General features: G+C 52.3%; 2 protein-coding genes across 2 annotated transcripts; both read left to right on the top strand.

Annotated features, from left to right (window-relative positions):
• Nucleotides 1–5,287: 5,287 nt before the first annotated feature.
• LOC134559268 (protocadherin gamma-B5-like) lies at nucleotides 5,288–7,926 on the top strand. Its single transcript, XM_063413874.1, has one exon. The coding sequence runs from the start codon at nucleotides 5,455–5,457 to the stop codon at nucleotides 7,924–7,926; it is 2,472 nt and encodes an 823-aa protein (XP_063269944.1). The 5' UTR covers nucleotides 5,288–5,454.
• Nucleotides 7,927–9,491: 1,565 nt separating this feature from the next.
• Nucleotides 9,492–16,664, top strand: LOC134559267 (protocadherin gamma-A10-like). Its single transcript, XM_063413873.1, has 2 exons — nucleotides 9,492–12,242; nucleotides 16,650–16,664. The coding sequence occupies exons 1-2, from the start codon at nucleotides 9,789–9,791 to the stop codon at nucleotides 16,662–16,664; spliced, it is 2,469 nt and encodes an 822-aa protein (XP_063269943.1). The 5' UTR covers nucleotides 9,492–9,788.
• Nucleotides 16,665–18,873: the final 2,209 nt, after the last annotated feature.

The raw sequence follows: 18,873 nt of genomic DNA, 5'->3' as shown, positions 1-18,873 counted from the left end.
TGAGCAACTTTCCTTTGGTGGAGTCTGTCTAAATTCAGAAGATCTGTGATAACCCTGTGAGCTGTGAAGGGTTAGGGGGAGTGTTGGGGGTGTGGTGTGTGAGGAGGCCCTGGTGGAGACATGGCCTGTGTTTTGTTGATGCCCAGGGCTATTGCTGGCCTTCTGAACATGAGTCAGGAGGAGTCTCCTGATTTTATCTTGTGTGGTTTGGACTGCAATGGCCTGGTTTGGGTTTGGTATTCTTTTGCATGCAGGGTGGCAGTGACACATCTTGTGAGGAGTGCATGTGCTGAAGAACGGTGATGTTGCCTCTGAGCTGCTCCTTGGATGGCTGGGTCTGTGACAGAGCTGGTAACAATTTATGGCCTAGCTAAGGTTTTACACTTGTTCTAATAATTGGGAAGAACAGAATAATCTCAGTTGTGATGCTTGGGATCTGAGAATCTGTGCACACAACTTTTCTCCTACGGATGTCTGTATGCAAAATTTGCTTTCATGTTCTGCTTGGACAGAGATAAGAAGTCTGTCTGTCCAGAGACAGGGCTGGTGCTGGAGTTCACTGTGATGGAGTTCAAAATGAATGAATGGAGTGTGTGAAGTTCAATTTGTCATAGTAGATGAGGCCCACAGCTGTGGTTCCAAGGTTTTTCTTTCTCTTACTGTCCAAGGCAATGACTGTCTGGGGTGAGCTCCTGTGTGAGGCCTCCTGTGCATTAGTTACAATCGAATTTCCTGTGTTGTGTATACACTGCAGTTGACAGAATGTGGAACGTGAGGCCATGATTGACACTGTTCTGGTGGTTTCCCATTCTTGGCTGAGATGATTAAGGTTTTTTGGGTGATTTGTTTGGGTTGGGTTGAGTTTTTCTTTTCTAGTTTTCTTGTCAAGGTGTAAAATTGATCCTCATTGTGCCTGGCAATCCTGCAAACTCCAAAACATGGAATTATCCAGTAGGGAGAGTATCTCTCCTCCATACCTTGAAGCTGTACATGTAATGAGAGAATCATAGCAACACTTAATCATGGAATGGTTTGTGTTGAAAAGGACCTTAAAGATCTTGTTGTTCCAACTCTTCTGCCATGGGCAGGGACATCTTCCACCAGACCAGGTTGCTCAGAGACACCTCCCAGCTGGACCTCGAATATTTAATTAAAGAAATACAACTTCAGAAATATATCTTTGCCTACAGTATTTTCTTTCTCTGTTACCATGATACAACCAAAATTTTGGAATATGTTTGTGGTGAGAGCAAATGCTGTGAATGCAGAGTGAGGAGGGTGAGAGCTCAGTTCTGTACCCAGAAAAATGGTGAATCTGTGTGGTTTCTGCTCTAGAAATAATTTGATTTCTTGCTTGCTGCCAATGCTAGTGCCATGTAAGTTCTGATCCTGATTTCTCTGTCGTGAAACACAATGACAGTGATCATAGGTAATATCTTCGACCATGACCGTTCATGTAGAACTGTAATTCTTGTGTAGAACAGCCAATGAATCCTGTGTGAAACCTCCAATATCCATCTCTATGCAATATTATGATATAGAGTTTCTCCCGAGTTGTCATTACACTTTGCTTCAGGCCTTTGTTTCCAGGTTAGGTTGCAGCTCATTTTCACAACTCTGGTCAGGACTTTTAAATTTGAAGCAGTGACTGTTATTTTTCAGCAAATCCTTACTTCAGCCACCTAGGAGAGAATTGTGTGTGGGGAAAATAGGAAGAAAAGGAAGTAGAAGCAAAAAAAGAATCTGTTGTAAATTGTGAGAAGATTTAACTTGAGAAGAAGCCCACGAGAAGCTGTTTAAAATGATGGTATAATAACTGAGCAAGGTGAGCAGTCCATGCAGTAGACAAAGTTGCTGAGGAGAGGACTAATTCTTCAAATGGAGCCCCCTCTCCTGCTCTCTAGTGTGAGTGTTAAGTGGCACACTTGCATCTTGAGACCTCAGTGACTTCCAGGTGTTCTGAGGGATGAATTTTAAGGCGTGAAATCAAGGCCTAGAAGACTTCACTGTCAGCACCTCTGACAACTTTTTGTCTTCTAATCCTTCATTGCCTTATCTGATTCATGGTTTGGGTGGGGGGTTTTTTGTTGGTTTGTTTGGAGTTTTTTCCATTTTGTTTTTCCTTGGTTTACACTGTATATGGGTATACTTACTATTATCAACAACGTATCTTTTTTAGGCAATGTCTGGTGTGTTCATGTCTCTTTCTCTTGTTCCAGTGGGAGTGGAGGGCAGGAGATATGAGACTGACTTTGTGTTCTGTTACTGCTGGGAACAATAGATGTATTATGACTTTAGTAGATGGCACATCATTCATTAAGATCACGAGATAAAGATGGGGAGGAGATTCCCTCTAAGCCAATGGTTTGATGATCCATTTTCTGTTGGATGACTGCTAATCTTTCAGTATGGTTGTTTATCATTTGGGTGCTTTAGAATCCTTCAGTCCCTTATCATCATGGTGGTGAGCAGACAAATGTACCTCCCTTGTGGGTGTGGCTGCAGTGCATGATCATCTGATGAGAAATGTGAGCAGTGAGGAGATGGCCACAAGCAGAACCTTGCAGCTGCATGGCGTAGAAGAAGAAGAAGAAGCCAGGGGAGCTCTGTGTGTGAGGCCAGAGGAGAAGTCGGTCATTGCCTTGCTTGTGCTGTGTCATGGCTAACACAGCCTGTGCCTGCTGGAGTCCAGTGGGATTGGAGTTGCTTGTGCAGAGCCAGTGAGACCTACAAAATGTTCTTGCATGTGTTGACTTCTCTGTGTTTCTCCCTCTTGCAGTGCTTGTTGTCATGAGCTCCAGCCCAGCGTGTCTGATCTGCTGTGGAAGGTGTCCTCTGTGCCAGCTGGGCCAGTGCAGGTGGAGTTCCCACACACAGCTGGGATGTTTCCAGGTGGAAAGAGGAAGGGTTTCCTAAGCACATGTGTGCTCCCCCAGGAACACTTTGTGTGTGGTGTAAAAATGCAGAAGCATCTGTGCTGCAGTGGTCAAAGTGCAGAGTGGCCACCCAGCCCCGCCAAGGTTTCCATGAACAGAGCAGTCTCAGGGTTGCTGTTCCCTGTGACTTTCCTTGGGGTTGCTGTTCCCCAAGGTAATAAATCTTTCGAGCTTCTGTTGCCCAAAAGGTCTCACGCTGGTGCCAGAGAAGACAAGCTGGGTCCGCCAGTCCGTGTTTGCAAGGTTGTTTATTCTTCATCATCTCTCAGTTCTTCCTCAGCTCTGCAGGACCTCCCCAGCCGAGCAGGACACGCGGCAGACAAGGGATGATCAGAGGGTCCCAGACCTTACGTATGGTCCCCTTGACACAGCCACCATTCAAAACACACTTATTATTTACAGAATCTTACCAATACTTACTACCTATGTTAACATGTCATTTCTACTCTAAATCAGTTCTTGTGATACAACTCAGGAGAAAATGGGTGGAAAGAACAAGAACAAGGAGGACGGGACCAGTCCCCAATCCCTCCATCTTGTCGCTTCAAGCCCATAGAGTAAAAAACGGTAGATTCTACATTTACACTCTGTGATAAACAAGCTACTACTTATTTTTAATTCTCTCAGCTTGTGATTCTTCATACAATGTGGACATTCACTCCCATGGCCAGGGATCAGAAGCAGTGTCCTCCTGGGCTCTGTGTGAGGCTGGCTGACCCCCTTGTACAGATCCCAGATCCCCTGTCCAGTCTCCAAAACCTCCAGGGTGGCCAGAGGGATGTCCTGGACTCCGACAGAGCAGGATCCAGTGGGAGAATGTGTGCAGTGTCCCCCACATCATGACCCAGAGGAACGTGCTGGGCAATCATCTGGAGGCTGTTAAATGGCTGAGGAACAGGCAGGAAAGTCATCCCCAAAGAGTTCTAGGCAGTGGCTCAATGTGCAGGTGGAAAGCAGTGACTGGTGTTGTCCCTCAAGGGTCCTTACTGGGACCAGAACTGTTTAGAACCTTCATGGACAATGGGATTGAGAGCACCTGGAGAGAATTTGCAGCTGACACCACTTTCAGTTCATTCCCGAGAGGGCAGAGGTGCCAACGAGGGATGGGCTGGAGAAGTGTCCCCGTGGATCCATCATGAAGATGCAGAGGGCAAAAGTCAACGTCCTGCCTGACAGGTCGAGGGAGGTTCTTTTCCCCCTCTAAACTCTTTTTGTGAGTGCCTAGACTGCATGCAGTTGGTGGGCCAATATCCGAAATGGAAATGCTAGAGTCCCCAGAAGGATAATGGAAGTGCTCTGAGGGTTGGAACATCTCTGCTCTGCAGAAGGACTGGTAGAGTTTAGGTCTTCAAGCATGGAGAAATGATAACTCTGTGTAGACTTTTCAAAATGCTTTGCTTTATGAATTACAAATATACTTATAGGAAATATGGACTTGTAACAAGAGGTCTTGTTACAAGGACTGGTGGTCATAGGAGAGCAGACAAGTTTTTTTACCCAAAAGAAGGGAAGTTTTGATTAGGAGAGAGCTTCACAGTGTGGGTTGTGACAAAATGGAACATATTGTCCAGAGAAGTTTTCTATATGCTTCAAAAGTTCAAATCTAGGAATAATTGTTCCTGCTTATGGCAGAGGTGTGCATTAAATGAGCTTTAAAGAAAAGTTTGAGTTGGCAACTGAAAGTATCGTTTAGCTCTATTAAAGACCCAGCAGTGATTTCCACAACCCTTTGTGAGGAGCTCAGATATGGAGATGCAAATGAATAAACTTTCATGAGTCAGAAAAAAAAAAAAGAGTTTATGTTATTCTGCTATCTTGGCAGAAGGGTTGCTTACAGTGCTTTAGGTCGATCTATATCTCAGATTAATTTGTCCCAGGTTATGAAGGGACAATTCAAGAGATGTGACAAAGTGCGAAAAATCTCTTGACGTCTTCCCTGTTTTATCGTTTATTGCTCCTGTTGATGCGCCGCGGTTTTATTAGAGAGCAGTTGAATTCCATTTTTTAATGCCCTGCTATGAATGTTTGCTTCTGACTGTTCAGTGTGACTCGAAAGAATGCCCTAAAAGCACCGGCACGCACACTTATGATAGAAACGCCCTGGAGTCGAATTGAGCAAGAGCTTCTGCGCTTGCTGTGTGCAGCGGAGCAGAGACCCCGGTGCCGGTGCAGCCCCGGTCCCCGCGCCAGTCCGGGCCCCCGGAGCGCGGCCATCCGGCGGCTGCAGTGGCGTCGCGGCGCCTCCGGGTGCCGCTGTTGGCCGCCGCCGAGCGGCGCTGGAGCCGCGGCCGCCGCAGCGTCCTGCCCCCGCAGGCTGCTCGCTCGCCCGGCGCCGGCCACAGCGGCAGCGGCAGCGGCAGCGGCGAGAGGCGGCGCTTGTCGGGGAGCAGCGGCGTCCGAGGCGGCCCGAGCGGGCTGTGTGCGCTGCGGCGGGCGCTGCGCTGTGCGGCGAGAGCGGCTGCGAGGGAGGCGCGGCAGCGGCAGGAGGCAGGAGCGCGGCGAGCGCTGGCGGCAGAGAATGGCGGTGAGGCGGCGGCAGAGGCGCGGGCCGGGCGGCGGGCGAGCGCTGCTGGGCGCGCTGCTGCTGTGCGTGTGGTGGCGGGCGGCGGCCGAGCGGGTCCGCTACGCCATCCCCGAGGAGCTGCGCACAGGCTCGCTCGTGGGGCCGCTGGCGCGGGACCTGGGGCTCAGCGCGGACGAGCTGCCGGCGCGCAAGATGCGGCTGAGCGAGGAGAAGCAATACTTCAGTGTGAATGAGGAGAACGGGAACCTGTACGTGAACGAGAGGCTGGACCGGGAGGAGATGTGCGGTGCTTCTGAGAGCTGCTCCGTTAGCTTCGAGGTGCTGGTGCACAACCCGCTGAACGTTTTCCACGTCGACGTGGACATCCAGGATGTGAATGACAACTCCCCGACCTTCAGCAAAGCACCTTTGGACCTCGAGATCGGTGAATTAATCCCTCCTGGTGCTCGTTTTCCGCTGGAGATGGCGCGAGATGCAGACGCAGGAAGCAACTCGTTGCTGACTTACCAGCTCTCCGGCAACCCGTCCTTCTCACTGTCCATGAAGGAAAAGCCGGGTGGAAAGAAGGTGCCAGAGTTAGTACTTGAGAGAGTGTTGGACAGAGAAAAGCAGAGCTCCTTTGAGCTGGTGCTGATGGCGGTTGACGGTGGGGACCCCGTGAGGTCCGGGACTGTCCAGATTCGGGTCAATGTGACCGATGCCAACGACAACCCGCCTGTGTTTAGCAAAAGCGTCTACGAAGGGCGAGTGGCAGAGAACCTTCCAGTGGACTCGGTGGTGCTGCGGGTACGGGCGACGGATGCGGACGCAGGCTCCAACGGGCGAGTGTCCTACTCCTTCGGCAGCGTCCCGGATGACGTCAGGGCCTTGTTCACTATCGACAGTGAGAGCGGGGAAATCAGGACAGTGGGTCCCCTCGATTTTGAGGAGAATACTGAGTACATTCTCGGCCTGGAGGCGAGAGATGGCGGCGGGCTCACCGATCACTGCGAAGTGCAAATCGACATCACAGACGAGAATGACAACGCGCCCGAGATCACCATTCTGTCACTGTCGAGTCCCGTGCCCGAGGATGCGCCAGTCGGCACCGTGGTAGCCGTGCTGAAAGTGCGGGACAGAGACTCGGGCGAAAACGGTCAGGTGTCGTGCGAGCTGTCGGGGGAGGCGCCGCTGTCGATCGTGGCGTCGTCGGGCGGCTCGTACAAGGTGGTGACGGCGAGCGCGCTGGACCGCGAGCAGGCGGCCGAGCAGCGCGTGACGGTGGTGGCCCGGGACCGGGGCAGGCCGGCGCTGCGGAGCAGCAGGGAGCTGGTGCTGGAGGTGTCGGACGTGAACGACAACGCGCCGGTGTTCGAGGAGGCGGCGTACAGCGCGTACGTGGCGGAGAACAACGCGGCGGGCGCGCTGGTGGTGCGCGTGCAGGCGCGGGACGCGGACGCGGGCGCCAACGGGCGCGTGAGCTACTGGCTGGCGGGCGGCAGCGCGGGCGCGGCGGGCGCGGCGCCGCCGGTGTCGGTGGAGGCGCGGAGCGGCGCGCTGTACGCGCAGCGCTCCTTGGACTACGAGCAGTGCCGCGAGTTCTGGGTGGCGGTGCGGGCTCAGGACGGCGGCGCGCCGGCGCGCAGCTCCACGGCCACGGTGCGCGTGTTCGTGCTGGACCGCAACGACAACGCGCCGCGGGTGCTGTGGCCGGCGGCGGCGGCAGCGCCAGGAGAGGCTGTGGCGGGAGGGGCGGCGCCGCCTTTCGAGGTGGTTCCGCGTTCGGCCGAGGCCGGCTACGTGGTGGCCAAGGTGGTGGCGGTGGACGCGGACGCGGGGCGCAACGCGTGGCTGTCGTACGAGCTGGTGCAGGCGTCGGAGCCGGCGCTGTTCCGCGTGGGGCTGCACAGCGGCGAGGTGCGCACGGCGCGCGCCGCGTCCGAGCGGGACGCGGCCAAGCAGCGCGTGGTGGCCGTGGTGAAGGACCACGGGCAGCCGGCGCTGTCGGCCACGGCCACGCTGCACGTGGTGCTGGCCGAGAGCTTGCAGGAGGCGCTGCCGGAGCTGAGCGAGCGGGCGGCGGGCGGCGAGGCGGCGGCGGCCGAGCTGCAGTTCCACCTGGTGCTGGCGCTGGCGCTGCTGTCGGCGCTCTTGGTGTTGAGCGTGGCGCTCTTGGTGCTGGCGCGGCTGCGCCGGGCCGGGCCGCCCGCCGTGCTGCGCTGCCTGGGCGCGCAGCGCTTCTCGGTGGCCGGCGCCGCCTTCCCGGCCGACTTCTGCGAGGGCACCTTGCCCTACTCCTACAACCTGTGCGTGGCGGCGCCGGCCCGCGCCGTGCCCGAGGGCGCTTGGCCGCCGCCGCCGGTGCCTGTCCTGTCTGCGGAGGAGCTGCTGGGCGGTGATTGCTGCGAGAAGCCCAGCCTGAGCAGTGAGCTCCTCGTGGGAGAGCCGCCCGCCGATGCCGACGCCCCGCAGGTCTGTAAAGCGTGAACTTCCTCCTTTTCTTAAACTTTCCCAAACGTCGTCATTTGGCTCTTTGTAGTGTTAGTGGGGACTCATCATCTGTCTCCACGTAGGGGCCGAAATTTTTCACTTTTTCGCGGTAACAGCTTTAGCTGACAGGCTTTGACTATAGCTCTTCATTCGGCTATTAACAACGCTCCTCCGTGTTTATTCATGTTTCCCGGAGTAGAGTTTTCGTGAGTTGAACAGTCCTGTCTCCGTGATTGAGTGAATTAAGGAACGGCTGTCTGCCGAGGTTTTGTCTTCAAGACTTTAGTGCTGTATAATCGAATGTTTTTGCAATAATGAAAGTAGATTCGTAATCCATGGACGGAGGACGGCTGAATGTGCATGAAGGAGTCGGGGAGAAGGAGAAAAGCACAGACACTTTGTGTTTGAGCTTTCATCCTTCCTGACTGATTTGTTCGGAAAGGGTGTGCTTGAAATTCGTGTATAGCTTTACGCTTTGGTTAAACATTTTTGAAGTTTATCAGATTTAGAAAGGCAAAGAATGTGGAAAGTTCGTTCTGCATCCTGAGTGAAAAAAGAGATTGTTGTGTTTCTGTCTGGGGGGAATGCAGTAGTGGCAATAGATGGGACTTTGCTCTTTTTTCTCTTCATGATATTCATTTCGTACATCGGTGAGAGTGTTTAATGTTTTGTGCTTCAGAGATTTTTTTTCTATCCTCTTTAATAGAGAGTTTGGGAAATTCAGGAGGGCTCGAGTCTATCGAGTACGGCAAATTTCTTCAGTTCTGTTTACTAGGAAAGACATCTGAGATACGAAGGAGTCACAATACAGGCCAGATGGCTGTTTAGGCACTTGAAGCAATCATATTTTCACATTGGTTAGAGGTCACGACAGTTTGAAGAGCACAGCTGTAATTTTATTCTACGTATCCATTATTCTTTTCTTAAAAACATAGCATACCAGCGTCATTAAGAAATACGTAGATTAATAGTTTACTAACGAGCTTCAATGCTTTACACATTGAATTCGGAAACAAAGGAAATCTGGAATTACTTGATTTAAATTTAGTCTGTATAAACTAAAAAACCACTGGGTCTATCCTAAAAAGGTGTATCGAATATTTGAAGTCCTGAAACTTTCCATTGAGAGTTTTAGCTGCACCTTTATTTGTACTTGTAATTCAATCCGTTAACAATTAGATCGTTAACTTCATGAATCGTGCAATTGCTCTTGTCCCGCTTGTGTTAATGAACTGATTTATTCGGGGTGCGGTATCTTTCTGTTCTCGCTCTGAGAGCCAGTTGTTGAAAATGCCTCTGAACAAAAGGGATAAGAGTAACAATAAACTACGGAGTAAAATACGAAAAATCTGGGGTTTATACATATAATGACATTAGTAAGAGATTGGTTTCCCGTGCGGTAAAAGAGACACGCCCAAGGAATGCCTCTGCCTTCCTCCCGATCGTGGTGCCCTGGAGGGTGAAAGCAGAGATCGGCTGGAGAAATTGGGAGGCAGGAGAAGGGCGCTGGACGAAAAGCGGCGTCTCCGTGGCGCCTGTCCCCTGTGTGTGGCAGGGCCGGGCGGGCAGCGCCGGGCAGCGCTCGGTGCCTGCAGTGCCGGGAGGAGGCTGCGGGCGCCGCTGTTGACCGAGAGGAGCGAGAGGGAGAGCGGAGCGCTGCCGGCAGCCCCGCCCGCTGCGGATCGGCTCGCTCGGCTGCTCACTCTGTGTGCGACCGTGCGGGCCGCGATCGTGCCCGCGGTGCCGGTGCATTCTGCAGCCAGGGAGCGGCAGCAGCGCAGGGTGCAGAAGCTGAGAGCATTGAGCGGCAGCGGGAGTTGGATCGGCGCTGTTGCGGTGCCGGCGGTGGCGCGGCGGAGATGAGCGCGGCGGGGAGGCGCTGGGGCCGGCGGCAGCGAGCTCTGCTCTGGGCCGTGCTGCTGGCGGCGTGGGAGGCGGCGTGGGGGCAGCTGCGCTACTCGGTGCCCGAGGAGATGCCCAAGGGCTCGTTCGTGGGCGACGTGGCCAAGGACCTGGGGCTGCAGCTCCTGGAGCTGAGCGATCGCGGAGTGCGCATCCTGAATAAAGGCAGGACGCAGTATTTCTCTCTGCACGGGAAGACGGGACATTTAGTGACGGCGGAGAGGATCGACAGAGAGCAGCTGTGCCGGCTGGTGGAGAAATGCGTACTGAGCTGTGAGTTGATAGTGGAGGGGGAAATGCAGGTTTACGGAATTGAAGTGGAAATCACAGACATTAATGACAACGCGCCGAGCTTTCGAGAGGAAGAAAAAGATCTGAGACTTAGCGAGACGACTGCCCTGGGGTCGCGGTTTCCCCTGCCAGACGCTCATGATCCTGACTCAGGCCGGAATTCCCTGCAGAGCTACGAGCTGAGCGGTGACGAGCACTTCTCGCTGGCCGTGCAGGCGGGCCCCGGCGGCGATCAGCGTCCCGAGCTGGTGCTGGCCAAGGCGCTGGACCGCGAGGAGGCGGCGTTTCACGAGCTGGTGCTGAGGGCGAGCGACGGCGGCGATCCGGCACGGACGGGCACGGCTCGGATCCGCGTGACGGTGCTGGACGCGAACGACAACGCGCCCGTGTTCAGCCAGGCGGAGTACACGGTGCGAGTGCCCGAGGACGTGCCCGTGGGCTCCGTCCTCGTCACCGTCACGGCCACGGACGCGGATGAGGGTATGAATGGGCAGATGAAATACAGCTTCCACAAAATTTCAGACAGGGCCTCAGAACTCTTTTTTCTAGACTCTGAGACAGGAGAAATAACTGTTAAGGATGAGTTAGATTTCGAGGAAATAACCTCCCATGAACTGGAGGTGCAGGCACATGATGGAGGAGAGCTTTTTGACACGGCGAAAGTCGTGATCTCTGTGACAGATGTCAATGACAATGCGCCCGAACTCACTGTATCCTCGGCAGTGAGTGCAATCTCCGAGGATGCTCCGCTGGGGACAGTGGTGGCCCTGCTGCATGTGCAGGATGGTGACTCGGGGGCGAACGGCGAAGTGCGCTGCCTCCTCCAGCAAGACGTACCGTTTCGGCTGGAGAAGAGTTTTAAAGACTATTACCGTTTGGTGACATCGAGAGAGCTGGACCGCGAGCAGGTGTCGGAGTACAACGTGACGGTGCGGGCGGCCGACGGCGGGTCGCCGGCGCTGCAGAGCAGCGCGGTGCTGGCGCTGCGGGTGCTGGACGTGAACGACAACGCGCCCGTGTTCGAGCAGGAGCGCTACAGCGCTCGTCTGGCGGAGAACAACGCGGCGGGCGCGCTGGTGCTGACGGTGCGCGCCACGGACGCGGACTGGGGGCAGAACGCGCGCGTGCGGTACCGGCTGCGGGAGGGGCGGGTGCGGGGCGCGCCGCTGTCGTCGTACGTGTCGGTGCAGGCGGAGACGGGCGCGCTGTACGCGCTGCGCTCCTTGGACTACGAGCAGGTGCGCGAGCTGCAGCTGTGGGTGCGTGCGGAGGACGGCGGCGCGCCGGCGCTGAGCAGCAACGTGTCGGTGCGGCTGCTGATCGTGGACGAGAACGACAACGCGCCGCAGGTGCTGTACCCGGCTTCGGCGGCGGCGGCGGCGGCGGGCTCGGGCGCTGCGTGGTCGGGCGTGGAGCTGGCGCCGCGCTGGGCGGAGGCCGGCGCGCTGGTGGCCAAGGTGGTGGCGGTGGACGCGGACGCGGGGCAGAACGCGTGGCTGTCGTACGAGCTGGCCAAGGCGACGGAGCCGGGGCTGTTCCGCGTGGGGCTGCACAGCGGCGAGGTGCGCACGGCGCGCTCGCCGCTGGCCCGCGACGCGGCGCGCCACAGCCTGGTGGTGGTGGTGAAGGACCACGGGCGGCCGGCGCTGTCGGCCACGGCCACGCTGAGCGTGGTGCTGGCCGAGAGCGTGGCCGAGCTGCTGGCCGAGCTGGGCAGCGCGGCCGAGGCGGCGGCGCCGGGCGAGGCGGCCGGCAGCCTGACGCGCTGGCTGGTGCTGGCCGTGGCCGCCGTGTCGTGCCTCTTCGTCGCCTTCCTGCTGCTGCTGCTGGCGCTGCGCCTGCGCCGCTGGCGCCGCCGGCAGCTGCTGCCGCCCGCCAGCGGCGCCTTGCGCGGCGTGCCCGTGTCGCACTTCGTGGGCATCGACGGCGTGCGCGCCTTCCTGCAGTCCTACTCGCACGACGTGTCGCTCACGGCCGACTCGCGCAAGAGCCAGCTGCGCTTGTCGGGCGCCAGCTGCTGCGACACCCTCCCGGCCCGGCCGCTGCCCGACGAGCCCGCGCCGCTGCTCGGGGAGGAGGATGTGGCCGCCGCCCTCCCCGCCGATCCCTCCGCTCCCTCGGTGAGTTTCTCTGTGCACATTTTTTCCGCCGGGCTTTCTCCCGATGCTCCCCTTTCCCCGCCGTGTTCCCTGGCTTGCATAGGAGATTTTGCTGAAATGCGAGGTAGAGTTTCCTTTGGTGACGTTCTGAAGGCTGCTGCCCATTACTGACTTTGAGTGGACGTGGGGTCGGTCCTCAACCTTCCAGGTAGTGAAGAAAGAAGGGGGGGAGAAGGCTGCTGCTGGCAGGCTGTTCTTTGGGTCGAAGTTTGGGTATTTATCAGGTTCCAGGTATTTCTCCCCTATGTCACCTGTGCAGTGTAGAATCCGTGTCCTTGTTAGTATTAGATCTTCTGAACGTCTGAATCACATTATTAAGAAATAGAACCTTTTAGCAGGCTCATATGTCTATCCAAGAGCACATGAGGATATATAGGTTGAAGGTGTCTTGAACAAAATGCAGATGGCTTTGCGTGGAACTTCTCTGCACGTTGTTCTCAGACTTTCTCATTCTCCATGGTACATAGTGGAGGTCAGCAGGAAAAGTCTTTGTGTTTTCCATGCTTTGATCTTTGTCCTCAACTGAAGATTGGGTCGGGCAAGAAGTTCTCCTTGATGATATATCTCTGCATGTTCTGAGGATGAAGGATCCTCTTGAAGTGACTCTGAAAAGCCTGTGGTGGCTGCAGGTGGAAGAAGAAATGCAGGAGGAAATGGAAAAACTGCTTTGGGTTTTTTCTTCTTTTGTAAAGTAGAGCTCTGTCAAATGGATCTGGAAGAGCCTTGGCTGTGAAATATTTAACATGAGAAGGGAATTGTGTGGGTGGGAAGGGAGAGATTCAAGGTGCAGCAGGAGATCGAAGGTGGGCACAATTCCCCCTGTGCAGATATTCACTGACTCAGTATCTCCCTAAAGACTGCTGGGCTTTTCCTTTCAGACCTCTGAAGTCTCTTGACAGAACTTCAGGGAGCAGGCAGATGCAGCTTCCATAGTACAGAGAAGTAGAGAGAGCTGTGTGAGATTGGTGGTGTGAAGAGAAGTGGTCTGGGGAGCTGGGCCTCCACTGTCAGGTGTTTTTAAGAGATGTGGGTGGAGGAACAGCAGGGATGATGTGAAGGGTTGGAAATTGGAGTCGTGTGAGCTGTGCATGAATGTCTGCTGAAAGACTGCAAGGAATGATTTCCTCCATTCCCTGTCCAGTTCCTGTCTCTAGGATGAAGCAATGTGAGGTTTTTCTTCCCCAAGTCATTGTCTAGAAGATATGTATTCCATCTGCATGGAGAACCCTGGGAGGTTCTTACTAAGTATTTGCACACCATCATAATTGTGTCACTTAAAATCTTAATCTTTTACTTTTGAACGATGCCCTATGGGAAGAGCAAGCTGTGTGTTTGGGGCCTATAAACAAAGTTATTTTTCATCTACTCTGAGTTCTGTAACCCAGAAGAGTTTTGTAATCTCTTCAGTTCTACAGGTGATAATATTCTTTCTCGCTTTTCTGATGACCTGGAGATGGTTCTTTCATGTTTATAGGTGAAAAGAGAGACAGTTTCATCAGACTGTTTCTTTAAATTGTCCCTGTAAGAAATGCATTTTCTTGTCCCATGGGTAGGGTGAGCAGTCAAATCTTATCCATGGTCAGGAGACAGAGTCTAAGCAACTTTCCTTTTGGTGGAGTCTCTCTAAATTCTGAAGATCTGTGATAACCCTGTGAGCTGTGAAGGGTTAGGGGGAGTGTTGGGGGTGTGGTGTGTGAGGAGGCCCTGGTGGAGACATGGCCTGTGTTTTGTTGATGCCCAGGGCTATTGCTGGCCTTCTGAACATGGGTCAATAGGAGTCTCCTGATTTTATCTTGTGTGGTTTGGACTGCAGTGGGCTGGTTTGGGTTTGGTATTCTTTTGCATGCAGGATGGCAGTGACACATCTTGTGAGGAGTGCATGTGCTGAAGAACGGTGATGTTGCCTCTGAGCTGCTCCTTGGATGGCTGGGTCTGTGACAGAGCTGGTAACAATTTATGGCCTATCTAAGGTTTTACACTGGTTCCAATAACTGGGAGGAACAGAATAATCTCAGTTGTGATGCCTGGGATCTGAGAAGCTGTGCACACAACTTTTCTTCTACTGATGTCTGTAGGCAAAATTTGCTTTGATGTTACGTTTGGACAGAGAGAAGTCTGTCTGTCCAGAGACAGGGCTGGTGCTGGAGTTCACTGTGATGGAGTTCAAAATGAATGAATGAAATGTGTCAAGTTCTATTTGTCCTAGTAGATCAGACCCACAGCTGTGGTTCCAAGGTTTTTCTTTCTCTTACTGTCCAAGGAAATGACTGTGTGGGGTGAGCTCCTGTGTGAGGCCTCCTGTGCATTAGTTACAATCGAATTTCCTGTGTTGTGTACAGACTGCAGTTGACACAATCTGAAATGTGATGTCATGATTGACACTGTTGTGGTGTTTTCCCATTCTTGGCTGAGATGATTAAGTGTTTTTGGATGATTTGTTTGGGTTGGGTTTTTCTTTTCTAGTTTTCTTGTCAAGGTGTAAAATTGATCCTCATTGTGCCTGGCAATCCTTCAAACTGGAAAATATAATTATCCAGCAGGGAGAGTATCTCTCCTCTATGTCTTGAAGGTGTGCATCTTAGAAGCATTGAAACACTGGATCATGGAATTGTTTGTGTTGAAAAGGACCTTAAAGATCTTGTGGTTCCAGTTCTTCTGCCATGGACAGGGACATCTTTCACCAGACCAGGTTACTCAGAGCCCCTCGCCAGCCTGACCTTGAAGATTTCAATAAAGAAATACAACTTCATAAATAAATGTTTATCCAAGGTGTTGTTTTGTCTCTGGCCAAGTTACAACCAGAATTTTGGAATATGTTGATGTGAGACTAAAGGCTGTGAATGCAGAGTGAGGGGGGTGAGAGCTCAGTTCTGTGCCAGGAAAATCGGTGAATCCGTGTGTGTTTGGCTGAGAAATGGTTTGATTTCTTGCTTGGTGCCAAAGCCAGTGCCATTTCTGTTCTGTTCTGATCCTGGTTTCTCTGTCGTGAAACACAATGACAGTGCTCAACAGGAACATTTTCCACAACAACTGTTCATGCAGAACCGTAATTCTTGTCTAGAACAGCCAATGAATCCTGTGTGAAACCTCCGTCATCCATCTGTATCGCTATGTAAGGCTGTGATATCGAGTTTCTTCAGAGTTGTAAATACACTTTGCTTCAGGGCTTAGTTTCCAGGTTAGGTTGCAGCTCATTTTCAGAACTCTGGTCAGGACTTATAAAATTTGAAACAGTGATTGTTGTTATTCAGCAAATCCTTACTTCAGCCACCTAGGAGAGAATTGTGTGTGTGGGAAATAGGAAGAATAGGAAGCAGAAGCAAAAAGAGGATCTGTTGTAAACTATCAGAAGATTTAACTTGCGGAAGAGGCGCGTGAGAAGATGTTTACGTTATGGCTTCTTAACTGTGCAAGGTGAGCAGGCCTTGCAGTAGAGAAAGTTGCTGATAAGTAATTCATCAAATGAAGGCCCCTCTCCTGCTGTGCAGTGTGAGTGTTTAGGGCCACACTTGCAGTTGGAGCCCTCAGTGACTGCTAGGTGCTGTCAGGGATAAACTCTAAGGGCTGAAATCAAGGCCTAGAAGACTTCACTGTGAACATCTCTGACGATTTGTTCTCTTCTGATCCTTCCTTGCATTATCAGATTCATGGTTTGGGTGAGGGGGATTTTTTGTTGGTTTGTTTGGAGTTTTTTCCATTTTGTTTTTCCTTGATTTATTCTGTATTGGGGTATACTTACTGTTATCAACAAACTATCCTTTTTAAACAATATCTGGTGTGTTCATGTCTCTTTCTCTTGTTGCAGTGGGAGTGGAAGGCAGGAGATATGAGAGTGACTTTGTGTTCTGTTGCTGTTGGGGAAAACAGATGTAAATATGACTTTAGTAGACCTTGCGTCTGTGTGGATAAGAACAGATGATAAAAATGGGGAGGAGATTTACTCAAAGGCAATGGTTTGATGATCCATTCTCTGTTGGGTGACTGCTAATCTTTCAGTATGGTTGTTTATCATTTGTGTGCTTTAGAATCCTTCAGTCCCTTATCATCATGGTGGTGAGCAGACAAATGTACCTCCCTTGTGGGTGTGGCTGCAGTGCATGATCATCTCAGGAGAAATGTGAGCAGTGAGGAGATGGCCACAAGCAGAACCTTGCAGCTGCATGGCGTAGAAGAAGAAGAAGAAGCCAGGGGAGCTCTGTGTGTGAGGCCAGAGGAGAAGTCGGTCATTGCCTTGCTTGTGCTGTGTCATAGCTAACACAGCCTGTGCCTGCTGGAGTCCAGTGGGATTGGAGTTGCTTGTGCAGAGCCAGTGAGACCTACAAAATGTTCTTGCATGTGTTGACTTCTCTGTGTTTCTCCCTCTTGCAGTGCTTGTTGTCATGAGCTCCAGCCCAGCGTGTCTGATCTGCTGTGGAAGGTGTCCTCTGTGCCAGCTGGGCCAGTGCAGGTGGAGTTCCCACACACAGCTGGGATGTTTCCAGGTGGAAAGAGGAAGGGTTTCCTAAGCACATGTGTGCTCCCCCAGGAACACTTTGTGTGTGGTGTAAAAATGCAGAAGCATCTGTGCTGCAGTGGTCAAAGTGCAGAGTGGCCACCCAGCCCCGCCAAGGTTTCCATGAACAGAGCAGTCTCAGGGTTGCTGTTCCCTGAGATTCTCCCTGGGGTTGCTGTTCCCCAAGGTAATAAAGCTTTCAAGCTTCGCTTGCCCAAAAGGTCTCACGCCAGAGTCAGAGAAGACAATTTGAGTCTGCTAGTGCATGTTTCTAAGGTTGTTTGTTCTTCATTATCTCTCAGTTCTTTCTCAGCTCTGCAAGGCATCTCCAGCAGAGCAGGACACGCGGCAGACTGGGAGTGGATCACAGGGTCCCGGACCTTACGTACGGTCCCCTTGACCCAACCACCATTCAAAACACACTTTTTATCTACAAAATTTTGCCAATACCTACTACCCATGTTAACATGTCATTTCTACTCTAAACCAATCCTTGTGATACATCTCAGCAGAAAATGAGGGGAAAGAACAAGCACAAGCAGCACAGGCCCACTCCCCAATTCCTCCATCTTGTCTCTTCAAGCCCATATACTACAAATTTTAGATTCTACATTTACACTCTGCCATAAACTATCTACCACTTATTTTGAATTCTCTCAGCTTGTGATTCTTCATAGAATGTGGGCATTCACTCCCATGGACAAGGATCAGAAGTGTCCTCCTGGGCTCTGTGTGAGGCTGGCTGAGCCCCTTGTACAGATCCCAGACCCCCTGTCTGGACTCCAAAGCCTCCGGGGTTGCCAGAGAGGTGTCCTGGACTCCGACAGAGCAGGGGCCAGTGGAGAACGTGTGCAGTGTCCTCCATGTCATGACCCAGAGGAACGTGCTGGGCAATCATCTGGAGGCTGTTACATGGCTGAGGAACAGGCAGGAAAGTCATCCCCAAAGAGTTCTAGGAAGTGGCTCAATGTGCAGGTGGAAAGCAGTGACTGGTGTTGTCCCTCAAGGGTCCTTACTGGGACCAGGACTGTTTAGAACCTTCATGGACAATGGGATTGAGAGCAGCTGGAGAGAATTTGCAGCTGACACCAATTTGAGTTGATTCCCGAGAGGGCAGAGATGCCAGTGAGGGATGGGCTGGAGAAGTGTCCCCGTGGATCCATCATGAAGCTGAACAGGGCAAAGAGCAAGGTCCTGCCCCTGGGTGAGGGCAATCCCCACTGAAACAGAGAGCAGGGGCTGGGGAACAGCTTAGCAGAGATGTGCTTTGGGTTATTGGTGGGTGATGAGATGGGACATGAGCTGCCAAGGGGCACCTGCTGCTGAAATTGTGTCCTGCACTGTATTAGATGTTCTCTGCCTGGGAGGTCGAGGGAGGTCCTTCCCCTCTCTAAACTCTTTTAGTGACACCATAGACTGCATGCAGACCTTGGGCCAATATCCCAAATGGACATGCCAGAGTCTCCAGAAGGAGCATGGGAGTGGTCTGAGGGTGGGAACAGCTCTGCAATGCAGAAGGACTGAAGGAGTTTTGGTCTTCAAGCATGGAGAAATGATAGCTCTGTGTTATGTTTTCAAAATATCTTCCTTTTTCAGTTGATAAAAGTATCTATAGGAAAGAGGGGGAGAGGTTTTTTTACAAGGACTGGTGGTCATAGGAGAGCAGAGAATTGTTTTTATGTAAAAGCAGGGAAGTTTTCATTAGTAGAAAGCTTTACAGTGTGGGTTGTGAGAAAATGGAACATACAGCCCAGAGAAGTTTTGGCTATGCCTCCAACGTTCAAGTCTAGCAGAAATTATTTCTGCTTATGGCAGAGGTGTGGATTAAATGACCTTCAAATAAAATTTACATGTGAAACTGAAAACACTGTTTAGCTTTTTGAAGGTCTTAGCGTTGCCTTGCACTTTCCTTTGTGAGACGCTGAGATGTGGAGATGCAGATGAAACAACTTTAAGGATTAAAAAAAAAGATGTTAGATGTTTTTCTGCTGTCTTGGTATAGCACTACTTGTGTTTAGGCTGATCTGTATCTCAGACTTATTAATCCCAGGTAATGAAAGGAGAATTCAAGAGATGTGACCAAGGGCGAAGAAGCTCTTG

This window comes from Prinia subflava, chromosome 16 (assembly GCF_021018805.1).
Source record: "Prinia subflava isolate CZ2003 ecotype Zambia chromosome 16, Cam_Psub_1.2, whole genome shotgun sequence".
Classification (NCBI taxonomy): Eukaryota; Metazoa; Chordata; class Aves; order Passeriformes; family Cisticolidae; genus Prinia; species Prinia subflava.
The sequence above is the reverse complement of the archived record's forward strand: the minus strand, read 5'-3'. Positions and strand labels throughout refer to the sequence as shown.

Coding starts and splice junctions, on each gene's coding strand:
- LOC134559268 (XM_063413874.1), top strand. CDS start 5,455: ATGGCGGTGAGGCGGCGGCAGAGGCGCGGGCCGGGCGGCGGGCGAGCG.
- LOC134559267 (XM_063413873.1), top strand. CDS start 9,789: ATGAGCGCGGCGGGGAGGCGCTGGGGCCGGCGGCAGCGAGCTCTGCTC.